The 24,807-nt window shown below is 47.4% G+C and overlaps 6 protein-coding genes across 7 annotated transcripts; 4 read left to right on the top strand and 2 right to left on the bottom strand.

The window, feature by feature from the left end:
• Positions 1-1,805: 1,805 nt before the first annotated feature.
• On the top strand, positions 1,806-3,342 carry DFL_006290 (uncharacterized protein; the record flags this gene model as incomplete). The annotated part of the gene is made up of 4 exons (XM_067635684.1): positions 1,806-1,868; positions 1,925-2,025; positions 2,092-2,315; positions 2,390-3,342. 4 exons carry the CDS (start codon positions 1,806-1,808, stop codon positions 3,340-3,342), a joined length of 1,341 nt encoding a protein of 446 aa, XP_067490088.1.
• A 207-nt stretch (positions 3,343-3,549) lies between these two features.
• On the bottom strand, positions 3,550-4,222 carry DFL_006289 (uncharacterized protein; the record flags this gene model as incomplete). Its single annotated transcript, XM_067635682.1, has 3 exons — positions 3,550-3,643; positions 3,701-3,870; positions 3,932-4,222. 3 exons carry the CDS (start codon positions 4,220-4,222, stop codon positions 3,550-3,552), a joined length of 555 nt encoding a protein of 184 aa, XP_067490087.1.
• A 1,100-nt stretch (positions 4,223-5,322) lies between these two features.
• Positions 5,323-8,064, top strand: DFL_006288 (uncharacterized protein; the record flags this gene model as incomplete). The annotated part of the gene is made up of 4 exons (XM_067635681.1): positions 5,323-6,463; positions 6,533-6,712; positions 6,773-7,423; positions 7,487-8,064. 4 exons carry the CDS (start codon positions 5,323-5,325, stop codon positions 8,062-8,064), a joined length of 2,550 nt encoding a protein of 849 aa, XP_067490086.1.
• Positions 8,065-13,386: 5,322 nt separating this feature from the next.
• DFL_006287 (uncharacterized protein) lies at positions 13,387-15,014 on the top strand (the record flags this gene model as incomplete). Its single annotated transcript, XM_067635680.1, has 3 exons — positions 13,387-13,850; positions 14,059-14,351; positions 14,422-15,014. The coding sequence occupies 3 exons, from the start codon at positions 13,387-13,389 to the stop codon at positions 15,012-15,014; spliced, it is 1,350 nt and encodes a 449-aa protein (XP_067490085.1).
• A 1,414-nt stretch (positions 15,015-16,428) lies between these two features.
• DFL_006286 (uncharacterized protein) lies at positions 16,429-17,619 on the bottom strand (the record flags this gene model as incomplete). The annotated part of the gene is made up of 3 exons (XM_067635679.1): positions 16,429-16,543; positions 16,686-17,138; positions 17,195-17,619. The coding sequence occupies 3 exons, from the start codon at positions 17,617-17,619 to the stop codon at positions 16,429-16,431; spliced, it is 993 nt and encodes a 330-aa protein (XP_067490084.1).
• Positions 17,620-18,360: 741 nt separating this feature from the next.
• Positions 18,361-20,709, top strand: DFL_006285 (uncharacterized protein; the record flags this gene model as incomplete). 2 transcript variants are annotated; one of them, XM_067635678.1, is made up of 8 exons in its annotated part: positions 18,389-18,498; positions 18,561-18,590; positions 18,804-19,753; positions 19,813-19,879; positions 19,939-20,061; positions 20,156-20,372; positions 20,438-20,563; positions 20,626-20,709. In XM_067635678.1, 8 exons carry the CDS (start codon positions 18,389-18,391, stop codon positions 20,707-20,709), a joined length of 1,707 nt encoding a protein of 568 aa, XP_067490083.1. The 2 variants fall into 2 exon arrangements, with proteins under 2 accessions (XP_067490082.1, XP_067490083.1); XM_067635677.1 differs by lacking the exon at positions 18,561-18,590 and having other exon boundaries at positions 18,361-18,498; positions 18,790-19,753.
• Between the last annotated feature and the right edge of the window lie 4,098 nt (positions 20,710-24,807).

Genomic DNA, 24,807 nt, shown 5'->3' with positions numbered 1-24,807 from the left:
CGAAGGCACAATTTCTTGGTTCTTTTCGCAGCATACATGTTGGCGTTTTTATTTGGAGTTTGATTTGGAAGCTTTTTTTTTGATTTCGCAAGGTTTGAATTCATGAAGTGGCCGCTTGGGAATTGGCCAGCTGCCGTTGTATATATCTTACATTCACCAGTATATCATTAGATAAAATATAACTAGTTTTAATGTCGCATTCTCTTCATCCGACACTACCATGATATCATCCAAGAACTAACTCCGAAGGCAATGTGGGACTGTGTAGGTGCCGCATTTCCGCGATAGTGGATCCTTCGAAGATAGTCTGCTTAGCGAGTATCATTTATTTGACAACAGACCAAGCTCTGGTAGAAAGATATGTAACAATAGCCTCCTGCTGATCCGGCATTTGGTCCGAGCTCGATGATTATAAGAAATCCCACTGAAGGTATCGACTTTAGGGAGCAAGTCTTCACGAACAAGATGCTCAATCCGGCTTGTCCAGTCGAATAAATGATCCAACACAGTTTTAGAAATACATAAAACGTTCCGGATACCGAACTCTGGGATCTATAATCAAGGGTCTCTATCCACTATCTCGTAATTCGCACGAGAACTATATTGCCTAGACGCTGGAACTGTTGGGTTTAGGTTATAGACCCCAGTGGTGCTAACACAAGGCTAGGTAATGTTGCTGAATGCCAAGACGAAACTCCAAACGAAGCGAAACACAACATGCTCCACAACCCGAATGAGCCCCTTCACCCCTCAACAGCTATCTCAGGGACAGGCAGATAAACGTGCGCCTTATCCACCCTTTTCCTGACCTTCCGGACTAAGATGTTCAATTTACCCCAGACACCGAATGCTTCTAGCTCTAGGCATGAAAACAAATTCGCAACAGTTCGTGTTCCTCCGTAGCTTTAGCGAGCAAACAAGCATGGGATGCATCCTTGAGAGTGCCGCAAAACGCTCCACTTCTGATGACACCCTCATAGCCACGAGTTATAATCGATCTTGGTATTGTGATTACCCTAGGTTAATTTGGCGGACGGTGTACATAGGCTTCTTCAAGATTTCACCATACAGGAGAAAGAACTACCGAAAACGAGGCTATTTTGAGTATTACGATGATGCCTTACAACAGCGCCCCACCATTGTCATGCCCTCACAACTATCATGAAGCTTGGGCATATCTGCACAAGCTAGTAGCTTTTCATGTCATGGGTTGATGATCTCGAAACAAACAGAAACGCTTTTTCTATGAAGTCGCAATTGTGTCGGACTCGTTCGCTCTTAAACCTGCCGTCCGAAAGTTTCCCGCTCAGGGCCAGGGACTGGGTTTTCTAAAAGGGATGCTTCGGACTTGACCTTCCCATGGGCCACACCTGTTGTTGAAGCTACGCTGACGATCCCCTCATGAACCGCTTGGTTTCAAGTCATTGGGCTCGATATTGGGGACCCAGTAGTGTGGCATCCGGATTAGTCCGAATGCATCAAGGTCAGGAGAATAGGGAATATATAACGATGTAGTCTTCCTAATAGTTCTTTCATTCCTTTCCTAATCCATCGTTTCATTCTTGAACAACTGAAGCTTGTCTTCTTGTCATTCTTTTCTTTGCGTTTTTATATCATTTACCTGTCAAGGCGCATTGATTGCCCTTGCACGCCGCTGGTCGTTCTTTTCTAAAGATTTGATATCTCCATTATTTTTTTATATTTTTTTTTGGAATTTTCATTCTTTGAACAGATTACCTTCTTTGATAGAGGGGATTTTCATTCTTTGGTTGTAAAGTCGATTTGATATTTGGATTATCTTCACGATGAAGGGTTTTACTTCCTTTCTTATTGCTTCGGCGCTTGCATTGAGGGGGGTTGATGCTCAGGTATGCTATTATAATCGATAGTGTCTTTTAGATGGCCCTATTCTAACGAATATTAGTCGGCTGGAGATAAGATCCTTCTTGCAGCGAATGTTCAGGATGCTAGCTCGAAAACCGGACAAGTCGGCGATATCACACCGGGTCAAGTGGAGTCTGCGACGTAAGTGAATCTCTGAAATTGTATCAAACAAACATGCACATGTACTAATATATAATCATAATGCAGTGACGATTCCAATTTCATCAACTTTTGTACCGGAAAGGTCTTGACCAACGGTCTCCAAATCAGAACCGGATCATGTAACGGAATCGTCATGGGTGAAATTCCAGCAGCTGATAAGATGATTTCTACATTGTTGCTTTTCCCAAACCCGGATTCCGATCTTGAGGAGGGAGAGGACTTTACTATCAGCTTGAGGACAAATAACTTGAAGGCCGGGTTCTTCACAAGTATGTGTTATATATTTTATGCATCTACTTTGATATCACAGAGGCATCCAACTAATATATTTACCTGCCAACAGACGCACAAGAAACATACTACGCTGCCCCCCAAACATTAGATCCCGAGCTAGGTATCATCATCGGCCACACTCACGTCACCGTCCAGCTCATCGATGATGCATCCGGCCAACCACCACCAGCCGCAATCTTCGCCTTCTTCAAGGGTATCAACGTCCCACAGGACGGCGATAATATTTTGTCCGCTGACGTCGCCGGCGGTCTTCCTGCTGGCAACTATCGTGTTTGCACCATGTCTTCCGCAAGCAACCATCAACCTGTGATCATGCCTGTGGCGCAGAGGGGTGCCCAGGATGATTGCCAGAGGTTTACGGTCAAGGCTAAGGGCGCTGGTAATAGCGCTGATCCTGATCCTACACCAAGTGACAATGACCCCAATGCCGGTGGTAATAACGGAGGAAACAACGGTGGAAACAATGGAGGTAATAACGGAGGAAACAACGGAGGCAACAATGGTGGGAACAATGGTGGGAACAACGGTGGCAATAATGGTGGAAACAATGGTGGGAACAACGGTGGAAATAATGGTGGAAACAATGGTGGGAACAACGGTGGCAATAATGGTGGAAACAACGGTGGGAACAACGGTGGGAACGGTGGAAACCCTAGACCCACTACCACTGCCCGCACCCGCTTTACCGTAAGGCCCACTGTAAGGCCAGTGCGACCTACCACTGTCAGACCCGTTACCTTCAAAACCAGAACAACCAAGACGAAGAAGACTAGGACAAGGAAGACCAGGACTAGACTCACCTCAGTGGCTACTACAACTGCTGATGTCCCTACCACCACGACTACTTCTATTGAGGACGTCACTCCGACCACTACCACTCCTACTGAGGACACTCCCACAATCATCAACCCCCCAACTTTCCCCAATGACACTGTTAGAACGAACACGACAATCTTGAGAAGATACCAAGTTCCGGTATATGTGCCGAAGCCTCTGTACTAACTGAAACGACTTGTCAACCTTCAATATCTTGTCCGATTGCGCCAAGCTGTTTGAGTATCATTTTCACGCTTTCACCTTTGCCTCATTTTCATTCTTCTTTGTATTCTATATATTGATTTATTAAATGATACCTCATCTGTTCTATGATTATTTATATACATACAAGCGGAATTGTAAAGTGAGATATGGATCTTAAATGCTTTGTCCCTACCATTCCCCAACGGGTCCTCCTCTACGATCCGCTTTTCTCTTGGACAGTTTGGACTTCAAGTCCCGTGTTTTTGCGTCAGATATCTGCATTCTATCCAGCGTCAATATTGATCAATTCCCTTATGTATAGAAACGCAGAATGGCTTACAGTCTCTTCACACGTTTTCGTTGTCCTTGGCTTGTTTTACCGGGTATTCGAACTGAATTTATTACAGCTTGGTAGAGTTTCGCCCAGCAGTCTTTAGTATTCGTCAACTGGCTGCGGCAGGAATCAGAGGAAATGACCATATCCCCTCCGTCCGTTAGATATTTTGACCCCTATGAGTATAGACTATTAGTGATGTCCATGATATAGGGGCCGTCGACGATTGATGCCTACCTTGCTTTTCAGTGCCTCGAAAAACACACGAGGAATATGGAGTCCTAACTTATCAAGGGGCACTCGAAGCGTAGCTTTCGAGTTAACCTTATTGACGTTCTGGCCTCCTGGTCCTGAGGACCTTGAGAAGGTTATTACACCAATACTGGGAGGGAGTTTAGCGATTTTTTTGTTCACATTAGCCTCCGAGATCCAGCTCCTAGCCCAGTCGAGATCTTCTTCATCATATTTATCATCCTTTTCTTGCTGAGAAGACGAACGAAGGTTGAAAGATGAAGAAAATCCCCTCATTGATAGCAGCTGAAGGTGGACAGATGGTCTTTGGAGCACCTGAGGCCGGAAGGATTGGAATGCTAGCCGCCCTATCATCTTGTTGGATTTTTTTCCCCCCTTTCTGTATATCGACTGTGTGGCACGGAAATACAATCAACCGAAGCGATGTGGGTATCGTTTTGAGGGTCTTCTTTGATTACATTTCCCAGAGGTTCCACAGCAGCTGTGCGTGTACTTGTGCCTGTTCCCGTGCCTCGCTCCGACACGAGCGGTAGTATAGGATAGTCGATGTTATATTGTCTAATGCAATATCGAATAAATATAAAATCTTCGGTCTGGTTGCGGCTTGTGTGGTGGGCGCTGGAACTGGAACGGGCTGGGATGCGTTTGGACTAGCCGATTCCATTCTTTTTCTTTTTCTACAACGACATCATATCATCTCCGCCTCCACCGCTACATCCACTCATCCACCAACCATCAACCATCCATCTCATCGCACATCATTGCATCCCTCCCTCTCCTCGACAGCCTCAACAGCCTCATCGCCGTCAATCTCGCCTGTGAAGCTGTGCGCTTGGAGCTGTGCTCGTGGTGTGGAGCTGGTTGGCTGGAGCGAGTTCCATCTTTCCACCAGTGCTTCCTAACCTGCTCAATCACGCTGCCGGCCACAACATCAACATCAACATCAGCCGATCAGCCAATCAATTCACCAACATCCCAACCTCACACCGTTCAGCCACATCACCTACTCCAACCTTCACCGACGATTCTATGACACGATTCTAACGGACGACTGCTGTTTTCACGATCATACCCTTCCCTCGCTGTCTCTTCCCTTCGATCCTTAAATTGTAGCTAAAATCGCAATAATAACCAACCAAAGCTCTGATGATACACGCACTGCAGGGCAAAACCACCCACCTTCCAGAGCTCTAGACAAACAACCCAGCCCGAGACTTAGCTTTGCTGCTCTGGCCGTGAAGGTAAAAATAATCTACGGACTAGATTCCTTAATCCCTGAATCCCAGTCCTCCACCTCCCCATCGCCATCGCCACCTTCCCGCCCTCCATTCATCTTTGAACACACCCGATTATACTCTATATTGTTGAAAGTCCTGATGTCTGTCACACCACCACGGCCAGGTTCTACGGAGCCCATATCCTCATCGGCTTCACCCGTTTCCCAGGAGTCGGTAACCGATCCTAATCAAGATGAATCCGTTGAAATATATGAGACCAGCCTGCCTGAAGATCCGGCGACAGGCCTTTCTGATGAAGCCTCATATACGCCGAATGTCGACGTCAACCCTGTCCCGGAAACCGGTGCCAGATCTGAGGATGAGCAGCCAGTCACTACATCTGTTCCTAAAGAACTTTCACCAGTATCGCCGGTTCCGCTCCACGTCCCCGAACCTTCCAAAATCCCTCTCTTACTTGACCCGGCCCTGAGCCGAACGATCCCAAACGAGGAGCAAATCCCTTCCGATATAGGGTCTGCTCTAAGCGACCCATCGCTGGCTGGGTCTGGGGTTACCGAGGAGGGCAGTAATGAGACAACAGGTGACATTACTTTGCTTGATGCCACAACGGCAGCCGTCCCCGCTATCAATGGAGTGGATTCAAATGGCCAGCCCGTGTACCAGCCAGAGTTAACTTCCCAGCAAACCGTGTCGACAAATGTGCAGAACTCTCTCCCTGATGGGATAAGCTTAGGCTTGGATGCTGCTGACACGACTATGACCGGAATGACTACGATCCCTCCTCAACTCGCCGTAGAACCTCCTTCCTCCCTCGAGATGAGAAACAACGATGCCTTGTCTGAACCGGTGTCAGCCACTCAATCACTCAATCTCCAGGCCTTGCTAGCCAGCATGGCTAGCCAAACAAAAGCTGTCGTAGAAAACGCCAATATCGCGCAGCGAATCGACGTGTCTGCGGGCGTAATGGCCAACGGCCAACCGAGCGTAGCCAATGCATCTCCGCCGATGTTCTCCCCCACTTCTTCCCTGCAGTCCTTAAAATCCTCCCATCATTCAACCCCACTCGCCCAAGGGGTGGTATCCATTAGCCACCCAACTAACCTAAGGCATCCTCTACCCGAGAATCCTACGAATGTCCCATTTAGTGATACAGACGAAGGGGAGATCACGTTTTCCCCGGAGGAAGAGAGAGCGTACGAGAGCTTCCTTGCGGTAGAGCGCGACTATGTTGCCAAAGGGGAGTGGGGCCGGTTTCCGGTCGGCTCCCGACTATTTATTGGTAAATATCATCATCATTTTTGCTTAGATGGCGTCGAATCTGTGGAATATCCTCTAATATCGTATCCAGGAAACCTGTCAGCTGATCGCGTAAATAAGCGCGATGTGTATCACATCTTCGCCAAGCATGGGAAGCTAGCGCAGATATCTATCAAGCAAGCGTATGGTTTTGTACAATTCTTCGATGTTTCCTCTTGCACGAAGGCCCTACGTCAGGAACAGGGCACTCCGCTTAGAGGGCGTCAGATGCGTAAGTCTTCAATTCTGAAACCTCTTTAACGCCCGGTCCTGGAAACTAACAGTCTACCAGACCTTGAGATCTCGAAACCACAGCGCGGTTCAAGGAGCGGCGACCAGGTCAATGCGAGAGTTGGCACCAACCGTAGGTCGAGGTCGCCCGAAGAGCCAATGTCCCCAAGGAACAGAGGCTCTAGCTACCGCGGGCAGGGTTACGGTGACAGAGACCGTGAATCTCGCAATTCCCGAGATAACGGAGCCCGTGGCCGTGACGAGTACCGCCCAGTCGGTGAACGCCGAATGTCCTCTCCGCGACCTCAATATGCTCGCGAGCGAGACGATTATTATGGCCGGGACTACAACCGAGACCGTTCCAGGTCTCCGAGGGGTCGGTATAGAAGCCAGTCTCCACCCCACAGGAGCTCATTCGACCGCCCTCGTCCTCAACCTTCTCAACCTTCCCAGGTCATTGATGCCTTGATAGTCGTCTTTGATGAATTGGATCCTGCCTATATAAAATATGTAGACGGCACGTTTCGAGACCGAAGACTACGGACGGACGTTCTTCACATAACACCTCGTATTAATCTGGAGAGTTATATTAAGGAACAGGTGGTCCAAGGCTGTAAGGCGTTTGTGTTCTTGACACGAGCAACGCAGCAAGCCAGCAAGGTCTCCATCCAAATATTCAAAGGCAATAGTGGTAGCGCTGGCCAATATGACGGTAAGCCCTTGACGAGATAAATCCTGCATAGGTATAGATATCGCGGCTAACCCCATCATACAGAATACGACATGATACCAGCCGATTCTGCCGCAGAGCTGGTTCGTCGAGCTGTTGGAAGCCAGCCCCAGCCCCAACCTCAATACAATGGGCACTCTCAGAATAGCTATCCTGCTCAGCAACCTCCTGCATATCATGGTCAGCCTCATTCTGCCTACGTTTCTACCAACCAGCCAATATACCCGATAAACAACCCACAACCTGCCCAACTAGCACAAGCCGGCTTAACAGGCATTTTGCAGAATCTTGACCCCGCGACACTTCAAACGCTCCTCGCACAGCTCCAACAACAACAACAGCCCTCGAACCCTTACATGCAAGCGGCCCAGCAACTGCAAAAGCCAGCTGATCTCTCGGCGCTGCTCGGGGCAGCCGCCGGGCTCCAGCAGCAGCAGCAGCAGACATATGGTAGCTTGGCTGCCGGTATAGATTATCAGAATCCCGCTCTCGTTGGTCTCCTTGGTAGCTTGAACCCACACCCACCACGGAACAACGGAGCTGTCCAGCAACAGCCACAGCCGAATCAGCAGGTCCAAAATATTATGAACCAGCTGACTGGCCACTGGCCTACCGGGCGTTAGTTCCCCATTACCCCGGGACTGGCATACAGGTCCTTGTTCTTTCTTATCTTATCTTCCCGCTGTTTATAAACAGCCTCGCCCCACTATACTCCACCCCCAGTACAAAAAAAGTTTTTTTTCTTCAAATGTTGTTTTGATCAGTTTTACATAGCATACAATAGATGGAGCAACGGAATGGCCTCGGATTGTTTTTTTTCTTTTATACCGTATGGGATATGACCACCTGAATAAACCAAAGAATAAAAATTCTCTGGTGTCGATTCACCTACTTTTTCTTCCGAACAAAAAAATACAAAAACTTATTTGTTTTCGTTATTCTGTTTAATGATATCCATGTGCGTCTTTGTAATCCACAGCTACAGCTATTTTTGATGATGGTTTGCGGGGTGCATCTCGTGCCCAAAATCCACTATACTTTGATGTCCAATAACAATATGTACTTATAACGAGCTCAATTTTGTCGGCGGCAAGCCCCGCCCTTGATCACAAGCATAGAACAGACCCGATAGAAAAAAAAAAAAAAAAAAAAAAAAAAAGACTTATCAATCTCATCAGACAATACCTACTGGTAGGTTAACAGTGCGCCAAAGAGAAAAAAAACAGTTTACATTCGAGTAATGCAGCCGTCGATTCGACGTCTGCACGAGCTCGCTAGCTAAAATGTCCTGGTGTGACCTCTGGATTTCCTAGCTGCAGATTTGGTAATGCATATGCACGTACAGGGAAGGCGCATATTCCAAACTTGCTTTGCGAGCTCCAGCTCTCATAAAGTAAAAAAAATCCACGAGCTTTTTGGTCGAATTCTTCAACGCACGTGCAGTGACAGTTCTCGGGCAGGTATCACAAGACACCACCGTCAAGAAAGTTTTTTTTTGATATCACAGCATTGTCTTGCCCCTCACGACAATTGAGGAACAACCGCCCAAAAATTCGATGAGGTGCTCACACGACATTTGGGGAAAGCTACTCGTGTGAGCCTAAGGTCTCACAAATTCAACATCAAAGGGGTGAAGAGTACAAAAGTTGTGTTGAAGGGGTAATACAGAGCACTGATCTTTCAAAAATTTGTAATCATGGTGCAGGGACACAGTGTCTCCCGGCCCTTCCCAAAAGCTTAGTCCACATAAAACACCAATAAGAAGAAGAAAAAAGAAGCTCGGTCGTCGTGAGAATAGGCGACTGAGAAAATACCGATGGATCTTCGGCAGAGGGAGTGGGGATTCCCTTTTTCCGTTTTTTAATTTCTCTTAAAAAGCAAGCCGTCTTCCGGGACGTGGGCTTGGCGAACGGATAAAATGGTATCCGACTGATTTGGGGCATTTTAAGATTGCCTTTGGGGTTAAAGACAAGGAGGATAATTGATCGGAATCCATAATCGGGCTTACATACACGTTTTCCGAGGAGATTGTGGGCCTTTGAAGTCACGAATGTACGGTTTGTATACGGTTAGTTGGAAGTTCTTCTCGTCAAAATTTTCTTTTGATTTGGAAGGGGCCATGTGTGTGATCAGGCCATATGAATGGCGTTCATGGGATAAGGGAGATTTATTCGCTAAAAGCCGCCCGGATCGTGGTTAAAAGTTGGTAACAAATTGTCAAAGGGAACGGACTCGGACGCGGAGGCGGACGCGGAGCTCGGGGGAATAAAAATGTTCACAAAGTTGGAAGCGTCACGGATGCTTCGGAGCCGTTTGCATCCGAATGGCCTGTCAGCTCGCTTGATTGATCCAAGATACCAAGGGAACTTTGGTGATTTCTTGGTACGTGCGTCCAAAGGGAGAAGGAGCGGGACGAAAAAAAAGGAGAAGAAAGGAAAAAAAAACTTTGTGGTTCCGATTTCTTTTCATTACCTTTGAGGTTTTTTCTCCTCTTTTTCAATTTCATCCGATGTTTCGAATTCTTCTGAATGAGTTCTGAGGTAATCAGTCGGTTCTATCGGCCGTTGTGATGCCATTTCGTACGGAACACTTGATCAGGTTTTATGCAGGGCTTAGTATCTACGAGTGTCCGATCCTAGTCTTGAAGCGGCCGTTAATTGGAGACATCACGGACTCAAAAACCCTCTGCTGACTAGCAAGGGACTACCTAGAACAATGCAAAGTCATCTTCGGCATGCAGCCTTGGTACATATCGATGGTCACCCAGTTTTGCTTGATGCTTGATGCTTGATGCTTAAAGTCTGAGGATCCAAAGGCGTACCAGCACGTGTCAGGGAAGCTTGCGGACCATCGCTCCAATTCATACGCTTTGGTGCCCCAAGGCTCTAGCCTGCCGGTTTTGCTCGGTTGGCATGCAACAATGACGATATTCTGGTTCAAATTCAAAAGCAAGTGTGGTCCGACTCAGGTGCAAAAGTCCCCACGGTTCCCACGGAGGAGCCCGTGAAAGGCTGCTGGATTTTTCTTTCTTTGAATCTTGGGGAGCTATGTAGAAGGTTGCGCGGCCCACTCAAGATTACATATAGTCGCAGGTCAAGATATTGGCAGCGTACAGACAATATTCTTTCCCAAATCGGGGATAGAATTCCTCACCATGTTTCTCATGAGAACCCTGTGTTCAGGATGTGGTCTGAAGTTCGTTCAAATCAAATAAAACCACCTGGGCTGACAGGTGGTAAAGCATTCCAAGAACCAGAAGTGCGTAAGGGTTTTTGCTTGGAGTCGCATTCTTTAGTTGTTACGTGAGCAAAGAGGGCAGTTCCCTCGATTGCGCATTTTCGAGGCTTCATTGGCGCCGGCTGCTTAGCAATAATGTCGGGCCAAGCAAACCAAAAACCCTTCAAATTTCAAAAAAAAATTAGCTCGCAGGGGTGTCCATCTTGACGCAAAGGCAGGTCTCGGAGCTTTCGAGATCCGATGCACTTTTTGGGTAAGAAACTGTTTTTTCGAAGCCGCCAAGTGCTTGTTGCTGAGGGAACAATATATCCCTTCGCAGCGGCAGAGATGGCGCTTCGTCGTGGCCGATTCAAAAGATGCCCATGAAGCCAAAGTTTTTCGAAGAGCTCGAATGTCATAAGCTACGGTATCTCGACTACAGAGGTGAACGGTAGTTATTTAGTCCCCCTTCCAAAAATACTCATGCTTAGGGTGAGCATTTTGTCATCCAAGCTGGTCAGTGCCCCCGGGGTGTTGAAAATATGCCGTTAAGCTCCGGGGGGACACCTACATATATTGTCGGTCAGCTGGTAAGAGGGCTATGATTCGTCGACGCACATTTCGGTAGTTTCCAAAGTAGCGAGGCTGGGATCCTATCGTCCCCGCGCCGAGATAGAAGACGTGGCTACCAGAATATGCAATCCAGGAGCTAATAGCAAACTTAAGTCGAAGTTGGTACTTTTTGTGTGCTTATGATGGAGAATTGTCGTTAGCTTGCATATGATCAACCAATCACACCCAGCGGCTGCGTAGGTGGGAGCTTGTAGGTACCCGTGGGAGGTAAGGCTGGCCGACGGGATCTGGTTGGCTGGCTGCGGGACGAAGCACGTTAGATGAACAGTGTCGTGCGAACAGAAGACAGACGACAGCAAAACAGACGATATTAATGACCCATTGGACTCGAACGAAGGATATCTGAGTAATTCCCCAAAGGCCAAATTCCTCAAACCATTGCAGCCGATGAGTACGGAGCAGCAAACGATGTTTCTCAGCCGGTGCCGCTTAGCCCGTTGAGTGCGTGTGCATAAGCTTGGTCAGAGAGGGCTGGGCGTTAGCTGCAGTGGTGATATCTTGGCATCGATCATTGCCGCGAGGCTCCGGTCATCTCTCTACTTCCATATGCACTCCTTCTTGTGTCAGATATCAGATATTGGTATTTTCTTTTCGTTCCCAAAGTCTGCCTGACGTTGCGAAAGGTATCCCGTCACAGTGAGCCTTTCTTTCTCCTCGCGACAGCAATCTGACAGGTCAAAGTAGTTGGAGCCGCCCTGGAAATTGATCTCAAACACTTAAACGGCTTGAGAAGCAGGGCTACAAAGAAGCAAGAAATAAGAGAATCAGGCCGTACCAAGCGTCGGACCTGGCAGGCATTACGACTCTCCCGCACCGCAGCGTCAAAAGCAGCCAACGGGAGCCGATGCTCTGACCATTTCGTGGGAACAAGGCGGGGCTCAGCGGTGTTAGTGAGGCTTCGGGTCTCGGGTTTTACTTTGACGTGCAAAGCCCCAGGAGGTGACGCTTCAAGTTTCCCCTCAACGCAAGAGATAGGTGCTCATCGATGTCGTTCGGCTTGGATAGAACGATTCAAGATGTTTCCCCTCATTTCGATCCTCTGTAATTGAAAGAGAGTTTTTGCCTGGAGTGCATGCAACCGTCGACGTCGACGGCTCGTTACTAGTGTACTAGCCGTCTGCCCGTCTCCATGTATGAATGGATGTATGAACAAAATGCACCCAACTGGTCGGGATTTGGATTTCTTGAAACGGTTTGAGTCTGGGTTTCCAACCGACCCATCCTCGTACGTCGTACATTGTCTGTCGTTCGTAGTCATGTTATGCGCGAGAGGGAGATGTTATGTTGGGTACATAGGTACATGTTTTCTTACACTTTTAAGAAGCTTGGCCGTGGAAGAAGCAGTGGTTATTTAAAATCCCACTGATCCTGATTACCGTTATATTTTTAGTAGACGGTACCATATATATACCTATATACATCCTACTTGCATCCAAACGTTCAAACACACACATATATATATTATAGACATTCCCACATCGTTCGTTTAAAAAGCTTCCAGCGGCCAGGGCTTTCAGAAATCGAAAATTTAAAATTGTCGAATCGACAAGCAGTCGGATCCGGATCTGAAGGGTATCCAAAATTGCTCTCGTCGCTGATCTGATAGGGCTAGCGCGGGAGTTGAGAGGAAGAGTGCTCGCCTGAAGGCCCCCGGGAAGACGTGGTGTTTGGCGGTGTCTGGCTGACCCCGGGCGTCCAACCAACCGATCCAAATAAATTTCTGGCTTGCCCCTTCCCTTTCGCTTTCCACTCACCCATTCATTCACATTCACACTTCACTTCCATCCGCCTTTCTCCTTCCACCACCTCCACCTCCACACCCGCCCTTCTTCGTCTTTCCCTTCTCGCGACCGATAGCTTGGACAAGACTTACTAGAGAGAGAGAGAAGAGGAAGACCGAAAGAATCGGTCTGTGGTTGACGACGAGCCGTTTGCTGGCCTGCTTGCATTACATCACAGACAGCCGTCTCTTTTTTCCTTTTCATCGCAACTTCCGACGGATCCACCCTCAACCACCACCTCCACCACCTATTCTTCTCTCACGACTGCTTCACACAATTACATCGTTACGACAAATAGACGGGCAACCAGACAATATGAGCAGCAGTAGTAGCAGCAGTACTATCAGTACTACCAAGTACTTTGCATCTTTCAAAGATGCTGCCTCCTCTCCGACATTATTCTCTCCAAAATTCGCCATTCACTGGCCTTCGGTCCCCATGGGTGCTGTCATCCCACACAGGTTCAGGAGAAAGATCAGGTCGACACTCAGGAGTGGCTCCTCACCAGCTTCATCTTTGGCTCGGCTCCAGACTTCCATTGACCCTGCTGACACGCTGAAGGCTCTTCGGTCGCATCAATGGTCGTTCTACGATGCTCAGTACCTCATCATAATCGTCGTCGGACTCTTCTGCTTCTCTGTCATCGAAGTTCCCGGTCCTCTTCTGAAGACTTTGATAGCTACACTCCTTCTATCTTCTCTCACAATCCCTCTCACGAGACAGTTCTTCTTGCCGCTCCTTCCGGTCCTGACCTATCTTATCTTGTTCTACTCCTGCAAGTATGTATACTTTTTCCTTTTCTTTTCTTCTCCTGCAATCAATCATGACGCCAAACTGTCTTGCTGTTTCGGACGAACCGTGCTCCTTTCATCGACTGGTCTCCGGATCAAAAATCCTGATCTCGACCCGTCTACCAAACTCTAAAAACTATATGACCTCTCCTAAGCCAGCGATGTGTTGCTAACTCCGACCTTTCCGTCCGTCCAGGTTTATCCCAGCCGAATGGAGACCCCATATTTGGGTTCGCGTGCTCCCTGCCCTCGAGAACATCGTATACGGAGCAAATTTGAGCAATATCCTGTCCAAGCACCAGAATGCTTTCCTTGATATTCTCGCATGGATTCCATACGGAATCTTGCACTTTACCACCCCGTTCATTACCGCCGCCGTCATGTTCATTTTCGGTGGCCCCGGAAGTTTGCCGGTTTACTCGCGAACATTCGGATACATGAATGCTTTGGGTGTCGCGACCCAGCTCGTGTTCCCCAACGCTCCACCATGTTTGTCTACCACCCTTGAATGCATAAAATCATTTCATAAATGCTAATTTTATTTATTTTTTCCTCGTAGGGTATGAGAACAAGTATGGTCTTGCTCCTGCTAACTACGGCATCCAGGGCTCACCAGCCGGTTTGGAACGAGTTGACAAGCTATTCGGTGTCGATCTCTATACCTCCACTTTCACTGCCTCTCCTATGGTCTTTGGAGCCTTCCCATCATTGCACGCCGCCGTCGCCACAATGAATGCGTTGTTCCTTGGACACATCTTCCCGCGCGGCAAGCCAGTCTTTATTACCTGGATCGTTTGGATCTGGTGGGCTACTCTCTATCTCTCTCACCACTATGCCGTCGACCTCATTGCCGGGAGCGTCCTATCCGCCGTTTTCTTCTATATCGCAAAGGCCAAGTTCCTTCCCCGTGTCCAGATGGACAAGAGATGGCGCTGGGATTACGACTACGTCGAAATCGGCGAGAGCGAGTCCCAATACTCTTACTTCCTCGGTAGCATCGATACAAACATCCAGAAGTACCACTCCGATAGCGACGAGTGGACTGTCGGTGGAATGTCGAATTCTGGAAGTTTGTCTCCTGCTAGCGAAAACCAGTCCCTCTGGGAAGGCGAAACCCTCGCCGATCGTGAATCCGACTTCGAACTCCGGTAATCACACCAGCCACACCAACCCTGCACGTTATCAAGGTGTCTACAGAAGCACTCAATACCGTTGCCTTAATACGTACAACCTTTTTTCCCTTCTAGACTCTTCGTGCATTTTCTGTTTTGCGAAGGTTTTTTTTATAAGATACCCAAATTCATCACTCTCGTTTGTACAAAAGAAAACCGGCATTTTTTTGATTTGTTACACCCATCCCACCGCTCGCGACTTACGAGTTGGGAGATACCCCTTTTAATGACGACCTCCTTCCCCCGTCTCCGACTGGCCTGTCGAAGCTACCACCGGATGACATCCGTTTATCTTACACCTACCAACCAACCTCGTTACGACCTTATTCTGTACCATACACACCCGTTTCTGTTCCGGCGTCTCCGCTTGTCAGGGTCATGAACACACCACTATCACCATTTTTTAACGTCTGCCTGTTTACGAATTTCCTTTTGCTCCCTCTGGCTCATCATCATTGGAGTTTCTTGTGTTGTCTCCCTTTTGCAGCGAGTCGAGACCTTTTTTTTTTTTCCTGAAAGGAAACAAGACCCAACCTTTTTTAATGCTTTAATCCTGTTTCCCAACCCCTTTGTTCTTTTTAGCCCTTTCACTTTTCATGCATGGGAAACGGTGTTTTCTTTCAAACCCAACTTTTTTTTTTTTTTTTTGACGATGTTCTGTCGGATGGATTAGAAGAGTTTATTTTGAACTCTTGAACCTTTGTAATGGCTTGGTGTTTTCCTTCTTTTCCCTTTGTCTTTCATCGCTTCTCTCTAAACCTTTTGGGGGATTCTTGGTGAATCACTAATAATTAGATGGTGTTTGTGGGGGATTGGTTAAAAAAGAGGATTTTTTAACTAAGGACCTGAAGGATGCGAGAGAAGGAAGATAATAGTAGTATACATACGAAGAGGCAGCTGGGGGAGGACATACGATGGGACAAGACGAGAGAGAGGAAAGAGGAAAGGGAAGCGTTCAAGGGCGACTCTTTTTTTTCATTCTGTTTAGCCACCTTTTTTATGTCCTCGCTCGCTCACCATCATCGTGGTCCTTCCGAGCTAACAGCCCGTTAGTAATTAATAAGTAATAACAGGAGAAATGGAATCGAGATTCTCTTTCCACACAAGGATTGGAAGAGATCTGTTGAAATAAATTATATCTATCTTGAAACAAAGACTGTGATGATATGTATGTGCCTGTTTCGGATCGGACGGGTCTTATAAGCTTAATGAGAAGCTAGGAAAGATGCGAATGTGCTGTTGTACAATGCGGTCTAAGACATCTATTCTACATACACAATGCGAGGTGGTCTATAATGATATTTACAGTCTATATACAATGGCATTTGTGTGTCTGTGGGCAGGTATGCAATGCAATGCAGCCACCCCGAGTGTTCTATGGGAAAGGAAGGGGTTTATGATGTTGGGAGGGCAAGCCACCTCTCCCATATTGTGACACCCTTCTTGCTATCTGTGAGCCACCGCTGCAGGTCAGCCCTGAGCTGTTGTTCCGATTTACCCAGCACTCTTCTATAAAAATCGATTGAAAATGGATACGTCAGCAAACCTTCCAAGCCATAGAAGCCTAAAAAGCCAGCCAGCTACATGCCAGCCAGCCGGCTAATTGAGAGAGGGAAAAGGTGACGGGGTGATGGTGATAATGTAGACTTACATGCCACGATCCACACAAGCAACCTCCAACTCCGGCGGACTGAGCTTCATCACACCTCCCCCTTTTGCGATCAACATATCATCCGTGGCGAGGTAGACCTCGTACCGACTTAACCTCTTATGCAGAACGAACCCGAAGGGGAGCGGTAAAATCCGGGAAGGCCATAATCCCGAATGACGTCCTACGACGGTCGAACAATGAACCTTTTCCTTCCAGGTTAGTTTATCCAACCCTTCCACGGGTCTGTTGATGCTCGTCGACGGTAGAAAGGCTTCGAAGGAGGCTTTTATTCGTTGTTCTCGTTTTTTACGGTCGGATTGGATTTGAGTGGGGATCCGGCAGGTTATGGGGACGATGTTGGAGAACAGGGCTACTACGAAGGGTGTGAATTCGCCGCAGATGGTGAAGAGGACGGCGAAGAAGGGGATGCGGCGGAAGTCGTGTTGGTTTCGTCTGATAATCCAGTCAATTGACTACTCCAAACTAAGACGGGGAAAAATAAAACTAACTTGAGGAGTTGGAGATCACTTCTGGTTATCCATTTATTCTGGACCATGCCGGCATACCCTCTATCTTCCCTCCACCGGGCCATAACGGGACCGGCAAGACGAGGATTCACCCAGGCAGCATTTTTGAGACCGGTCTTGTAGAAGGATAGATAGCCCTTCCCTATTTTGAAGTAATAGCCAAGGACGCTTTCACCGGGTTTGCGAGGCGGTGGGAGGTCCAGATGGGCCGGGAGGGTCGATAGAGGACCGTTTATAGGGCTGTCATAGCGAGGGTCCGGTTGCGAGGAAGAAGAGTAGAAGGCCTTGGATTGTAGGAGGAGAAGACCCGGACGGGTGGTAGATGCTCGAACGGCAGTTTGACGAACGGTTCTCCCGCGTGCAGCCGCCACCGCCCCTGCCACGAACGTTGTCGTGGTGGAGGTCATCTGGTTCATCTATCTGGATGTTTGGACGTAGGAAGATTCTCGGTTGAAGAAATATTATCTGCGAGATCCCGTGGCTGCAGGGGTGTATAATGGGTACGGGGAAGGAATGAATTCGAGCAAACAAACACCTGATATGGGAGTGATGTAGAAGATGCGTGCAATGTCATACGAGGAAAACACAAAACCAGAACCCGATGATGCGGATGAATTGGAGATAAGTCACGTAAGGACCTACTATTGGATAGTATTCTGGGAAGTTGGAATGGTCACTTAATTGTCCTGTCTAGGTTTTGAGGCATGCTGAGCACTTCGACGAGGGTTTGGACGCATCCTGTCCGCAGGTGAAAGTCCAATTTGAATGAATTGAAGCAGCTCTTTTCGGATGGCAGGAAGCAAGGGATCTTAATATTATATTTAGCAATGCATACGATGATATAAGGAGATGCTGTCGTCTGATTGATTTCCCAATTCTCTCGATGTCCTTCTACCTTACCTGCACCTTATACGTTCAAACATCAACGGCGAAAATCACAAAGACGTAGACGGCAGACGATAGACAATTAAAGAAATAATAATCATCAATCCAATTCGATCAAAATGGGTAGACACACACATCCTCTTCTCTCTTGTTGCCCTTCCTTCTCCTGCTCTTCATCCAATTCCTCATTCACCTCTTCTTGCTACTCATCAAAGAGCCCTCGCAACTCAGTCGATTCCGATTCCGACGAACCCCCTGCGAAGATGGCTGGCAGTAAGAAGAACGATAAAGATGAAAAGTCTCGCAGTAGGAAGCGGAAGAGCGACCGAAGTGGTGATGGCGATGCAGATGAAGATCGTGGTCGTGTCCGTTGGTGGACCTCCCTCGGGTCGAGATCAAGAGTAAGCTATCCTTTTTCCTTTTCTCCTCTCGATTCCCTAATTTCCCTACTTTTCTTTCCTAGACATCCAATTGCAGCAACAGATGAGGATAGGTAAGTCTATATGATGAAGAAAGGAAAGAGGAAAGAACAAGTCTACAGAAAATGGAAATTTGTTGTCTTGAAGTTGTCAAACGAGTTTAAGCGATCCATGCCTTTCCCAATCAGGCAATTTCATTATTCTTATATTCCTCTTCAATTAATAATATAATACCTTCGATTTGATACATAGTATTGATATTGAGATTAATAGCGTAGTGAACTTAGAGAAGGTCATCCCAGACCCCGTCTAAGATCCCCTCCTCCCCGACCCCGTCAACCAGAAGAGGGAGACGAAGGAACCGACGTGGACTCTGACCGGGACGATTTTGACCTGAACGACCCCACCACCGCCACAAACACCGCCTCCAACGCTAACATCCATCCTACTCGAGCTCTAAACAAATACATCGACATCTACTCTCACAGTCGACGGGCCCCTCCTCGTCCTCGCCAACCTGCTCAACAAAGTCTCTGGAATTTTATCCCCGTTCCTGCCTTGCGACAACGTGCTCGTGCTCATTCAAGATCAAAAAAAAGAGTTTCCAGATCAGCCCCTCCTCATACCGCCAACGAATTCGGCGATCCCGAATATTTGGCATTCGACGCTGCTAAGGACGTTCGGCCTCCCCCTAGGCGTGTTAAGTCCGTTCCAAGGGCATCCGAACGTGCTGCTAGAGTCCCCACGCCTCCCAGTATTCTCAAGGAAACCGGTCCGCCGAGGAGATGCGATTTCCCACTACCGGGACCCACCGAAGCTGAAAGAAACTGGCGCCATACCATCTCTCGCATCCCTTCTACCGTTGTCGACGCCGTTCTTAAAGAAAGGCCTAGTGTAAATTTCGATAACAAGAGCCGCGTCCACGGTTACTTCGAGTCCGACCCGATATATCTCACGGAAAGTACAACCCCGGAACGTAGACCATCACCTAAACCCAAGCGTAATTTTTCCGACCACCTTCCCTCTCGCGACTCGATTCCTTCTAGTCCACCCGACCCCGATAATTCCGGTGCCTCTCCATCCGAAGCCATCGATCAAGGAGGCGTCCAAGCTTTCTCAAACCGGAAGGAAAACCCTCAATTACCACAATACCGGTCTCTCTTCGACGACTTTGGAGGCGAAGAACTACCGCCCCGCCAACACGAAGAAGGCGACAAACACCCCAAAATCCATCCGGGTTCGCAGCTGCTACAAACGCCGCACTCGCACGGATAAAGAGCAAGCTACCGGCTCCAGCCACGGTGAACCAAGTTCACGTAGCAAGAAGAACAAGAGAAAAAAAGATAAGAAGGATCGGAAAGATGTATGTGTATCTTGATAAGATGTAAAGGCCCTTAAACCCAGAGACTGACAGTATGACAGGGCGGAGACGAGAGCGAACCCAAGGGGGATCCCTGAGGCTCCCTTTATCGAAAACGTCGAAGACTTTGTGACCAGCAAGCAGGAAATCGAGCCTGCCATACGAAAATTTAGCGAAATGATCGCGTATGAGAAACCTCCTCCTCCTCCTCCTCCTCCTCCTCCTCCTCAGTCTTTCTAATAGAGCTTTACTAATTGTATTTGATTTTTTTTTTTTTAGAAAATACACATATATGATGGAATCTAATGCCCGCCGGGCGGCCGGCCTGAAGGACAAGATCCCTGATATCAAAAAGACTCTTCAAATGGTGCAATTCTTAGACACCAAGAATAAAAAAGGTGATGAAGAACCAATCTCTACTATGTTCGAACTCTCCGACACTCTCTATGCGAAAGCTTCCGTGACTCCTCCCTCGGAAGTATACCTCTGGTTAGGTGTACGTGCCTTCCACTTTTCATAACCATCCGTTTGGAAGTACATTAATCAATGATAATATTGCAGGCGAACGTGATGTTAGCATACCCTAACGAAGAAGCCATCGCCATGCTCAAGCAAAAGCTGTCCGCTGCTCAAGAGTCCCTTCGCAATTGCGAAGAGGATATCGATTTCCTCAGGCAGCAGATAACCGTAAGTTAACCCCGTTTGTTTGAATCAAAAGATAGGCTGTATAAGGCTAACGATGCTTGTAGACTCTCGAAGTCAACACCAGCCGCATGTACAATTGGAATATCAGTTTACAGAGGAAAGAGAAGGAAAAGGCGGGAGCAAAATGAATTTCCATAATGACCACTCCTAGTGATGCATAATTAATTCGCTGCCTACATTTACATAGACTAGGCAGCATAAAAGTTTTCATGGCCTTCTTTTCAATTTTTTTCTTTCTTTTCGTTCGCGATAGCGAAGGGCATGATGGTATTATGGTATTATGGTGATCTTCTCCACGCTAAGCCGTAGTTTCTTCTAAAACGTGAGGTATGTCCGGTAGATAACGGAATCCCGTCAAAATCCTTTGTTGATTTCTGTAGAAAACAGCACGAACGCCACCCACGCACTTGGACTTTATCCCCAAAATCCGATCTGGAGCGGGACCTGCCGCAGACAAGCTTTGACAAGCCGCCCAAGCATCTCGCTTGCTCTCCAATCTGATCTCAAAGATCCGTGGCAAAATGGCTGAGTGACCGAACCGCATCTCCATTTCGGGGTAGCGTTGTATTTTTTATGGCTTACTTCCCAATCCAATCCCATTTTGCATACTTCACGCCATGGGGTCCTTGAAATTTAAAACGGCCAAGGGTTCATTGAAGCCTTAAATCCTAGACCTTCGTTCCTTTCCTTCTTGCTTTTCAGGTTACGACTATTGTTGGCCCGCGCTGCAGCTCCAAAATGCGCCAAGTCAATTTTTCAACGGAACGTACGGTCTAAATCGTATTGTTCGTCGTATTTGCGCGCGCATGGTGCTTCGGCGCATACTGTCACGGTTCCTACGAAGGTGAAAGCGAACTGTGTGACTGCGGTTAGGACTTTGGTGACTATGTATACTGATGTTTCCGATACGGCGAGGCCTCGGTGACAACTACCCTCCCGGTTATTACAATTACAGAGTATTCTTCGACGGTGGTTATTGTAAAGTAAGGCTCATATTCTTCTGTAACGTATATAAACAATTGAAGATTCTAACGTTATTATCTGTAGGGGTCCAGCTCGAGTAATCGACCGACGGGCGGTTGAAGAAACCGAAATCGCACGTCGCGCGGCATCATCATTCCCGCCGACTGTCTAGAAATCGCCCCTCTCCCCACAATTACAAAACCCTGCACCGCGACCACAGCCACCGCTTCCGCCACCCTAAAATTCACCGATATAACCTCAGGGGCCTTCACAGTCTTCCCTGGAGCCGAAACCACAACTCTAGACCAAAGTCCCCGAAGAATGTACTCGAGACTTCTACACCCCGCCTCGGGATATCGGTAGCGCTGGGGTATTTCCCCGGATTACCCGGATTTTGCGACGGATTCGTTGGAATGTTGTACTGGTTGTTTTAAGAGGATGAATTGTGCGGCGTCGGTTTATAGTAGTGGGACGGGTCAGTGTTCTTTGTTGATCGTGATGGAGAGGCAGCTTGGGGAGGTTGGCGGGATTTGTCCGCTCGGAAGGCAGAATTTCAGTTTTATTGGGATTTTGATTTGGGGGGTTAATACGTTGCCGGGGCCTTGTGGGTTTTGGATAGTAATTAATAGTGGTGGTGGTGGTGAACATGCAGTCGAGACACAAGGCCGTAGTGGTTGGTGGTGATGTATAGGATGATACCAAAGGCTTTTGCTACCATACCCGGCCAAACGTCGGGATCTCATTAAATTATGCTAGAACTGGAAACTGTCAAAAGATGCATAACAATGTTTTCCTGGGAGATTCCATGTAATTTATAGGCCTCGTACTCAGAGCCGATGATAGAATCCACAAGTACTTGGTTAAATAGAATCCATTTACGGTCCGTTTGGAACGGTAGTGGCCTTCAAGCTGTAGACCTGTGTTTCCCTTAAAGTATAAACACTATATCACCTGCGGTATGTTTCTCAACCGATAGTTTACTTTACTAGCCTTCCAAGAGGATTTGAATCTTAGGATTTCGATAGCGAGCTGCTCCAAAGTGCAACAAAGGAGTTTATAAGCCTGCAGCTGGGGTTATATCGATTACATTGCATGTTGCAAGAAAAGACCTCGGCAGAACGGCCAACCTAGGTTAAGTCTGTGCGAAATTCTTATAGTGGATGCTCTGGAAGAAAGAATGCTTCGGACCGATACACGAAGGAAGATGTGGTGCCCCACCGATCTCGACGATTGATAAGTGGAAATTAGGATCTTCGAACCAGCTAGCTGCAGATGTGCGTTGGTGGCATTCTCATTTCAGGATGATTATCTCGGCGGACCCTTGTATTCGTGGATCTTGATATATCGCGCGCTCGAAGGTCGAAATTACACATGCCGCACAAGTCTATACCCAGCTTGAATACCATTCTCCAGATTCTTAAAACCGATGGTAGAGATGGACCAACTCAAGGGTGCCGGCCCTAACAGCTTGGAATTCGTATCAACTCTTGCACCATACAAGAACTCGGAATTCTCGAAGGGTACTCCCTAAAGCTCGAGCCCCGTCTTAGTATCGCAAATGATTCTGAGGTCGAACTAGTTGCGGAAAACCGCGAAAGTTGGTTGGGATTACGATACTTTTTCGCTAGCGTGCTAATACAGCAGATATACACAGTGCTCCACTGCAAAAGGCGATTTCTCAGATCTTGACGGGGGTGAGTATTCTTTTATGTTCATCCACGCTCTGAATCACAGCAAAGATAAACGACTCCAAAGTCTGATCTAACTAAGATCTCGACAACCCGAAGGAGAGTGGTCGCCGGAGCAGAAAGCACTTGTTATGAAAATCATGACGGGATCGAAGAGTTTAGACTATACGGCAAACGTACCGATCGAGTTGCAGTCAAAGGTTCATGAGAAGCTTGAGGCGATAGAGGCTGCTGGGTGTGAGAAGAATTGGGTTTTCCGCAGGATAATGGCAAGGCTGGCGGTAGCCGATCCTATGTTTGAAGCATTTTATTCTTTTTAAAATCGAGCACCTCGAGTACTTTGGTCTAGAATAATCATCAGTGTTAGGCTTTGAGTCAGCACATTTTATTTCTTAACTGTATTATTTGACTATCTATTAAATTACTTATTCATCTAGATAGGTAGCTGGAAGCTGTGCTAAGAAATTTGGGGGGTGTAACAACACCAACACATCGGCTTTGTTGGAAATCTAAGGTCTATAAACGGAAACCGGTGGCACAGCAGCCTCGTGTTACACACGCCTATTCAACTTTAGACGTTTGTTTCGGACCAATGAATATACCTAGGTACCCATAACTATGCGGATGCCGTAATCCCAACTATCAAAAGCGCAGCGCAACATTTCTTAGTTTGACACGACCGGGTGGAACGTTTAGGAGATGCCGCTAGTTTGACGGCTGACGAGACAATTCCACGTAAATATCGGATTCAGAAGGTGTGAAACAAATGTAACTTTCCTCTGGCCGGAGATCTAACACCAGAAAAATATAGTTAAGAGCTAGTTACAATAGGGCGAGAGGCGCGGCAGCTCCGCCTCTTGTCGTAGAGCTATTCCCCCTAATGATGACGATTTCCCGGAACATATATCCAAGACACCTAATTTCGAAATTTTTGAAGAGGTTGCCAGGTTAATGAAGGCTATTATGCAGAAAAATATCCGTCCTGCCGACCGCTTCTTCAGCCAAAAGCTGTCTTGTCTCTGTCGTGCAGCGCAAGAAATTTCTGCAAGCAATAACAGGGAGTACCACGGCTATCTTGTCTCAGAAACACGTACTTTATTCACAGGATGGATGTCAAAGGGTCCTAAGCTGTCCATAACAAATCCCTATGGATAAAGTGTCATTTGTCATACTAACAAGCCCATTGGGGGTTAGTCGGTCGAGCCTTGAGCTTTTTGCACAAGCACGAACTCGCGGCGTCCTTGTTTGACAAACTAGACCCTAAAACTGATATTAACATGACATGTATCAGCCACTCTATCTTTTATTCTCAAGCTATACGCTAGGCCGATAATGCGGCTAGAGTACTTCAATTGTTCGCCGAGCATATGGAGTCCGATATCCGGGATAACGAGACCACATTCATCATTTGTTCCGGAATTCCGGAATACTTGGCGTGTCATTGGCACCCCGATTATCAAGACTCCTTCTTCAGAATCTGGAAATGGATGGAGAATTATCCGCAAATGATATCGATCTGGGATTGGAGAAGTATCATTTTCAGCTTGGGGCACGTCGGAAGAATAGAGGATGCCA

This window comes from Arthrobotrys flagrans, assembly GCF_004000055.1.
Source record: "Arthrobotrys flagrans strain CBS H-5679 chromosome Unknown unitig_9, whole genome shotgun sequence".
In the NCBI taxonomy this organism is placed as follows: domain Eukaryota; kingdom Fungi; phylum Ascomycota; class Orbiliomycetes; order Orbiliales; family Orbiliaceae; genus Arthrobotrys; species Arthrobotrys flagrans.
This window is presented reverse-complemented; position numbering and strand designations above follow the sequence as displayed.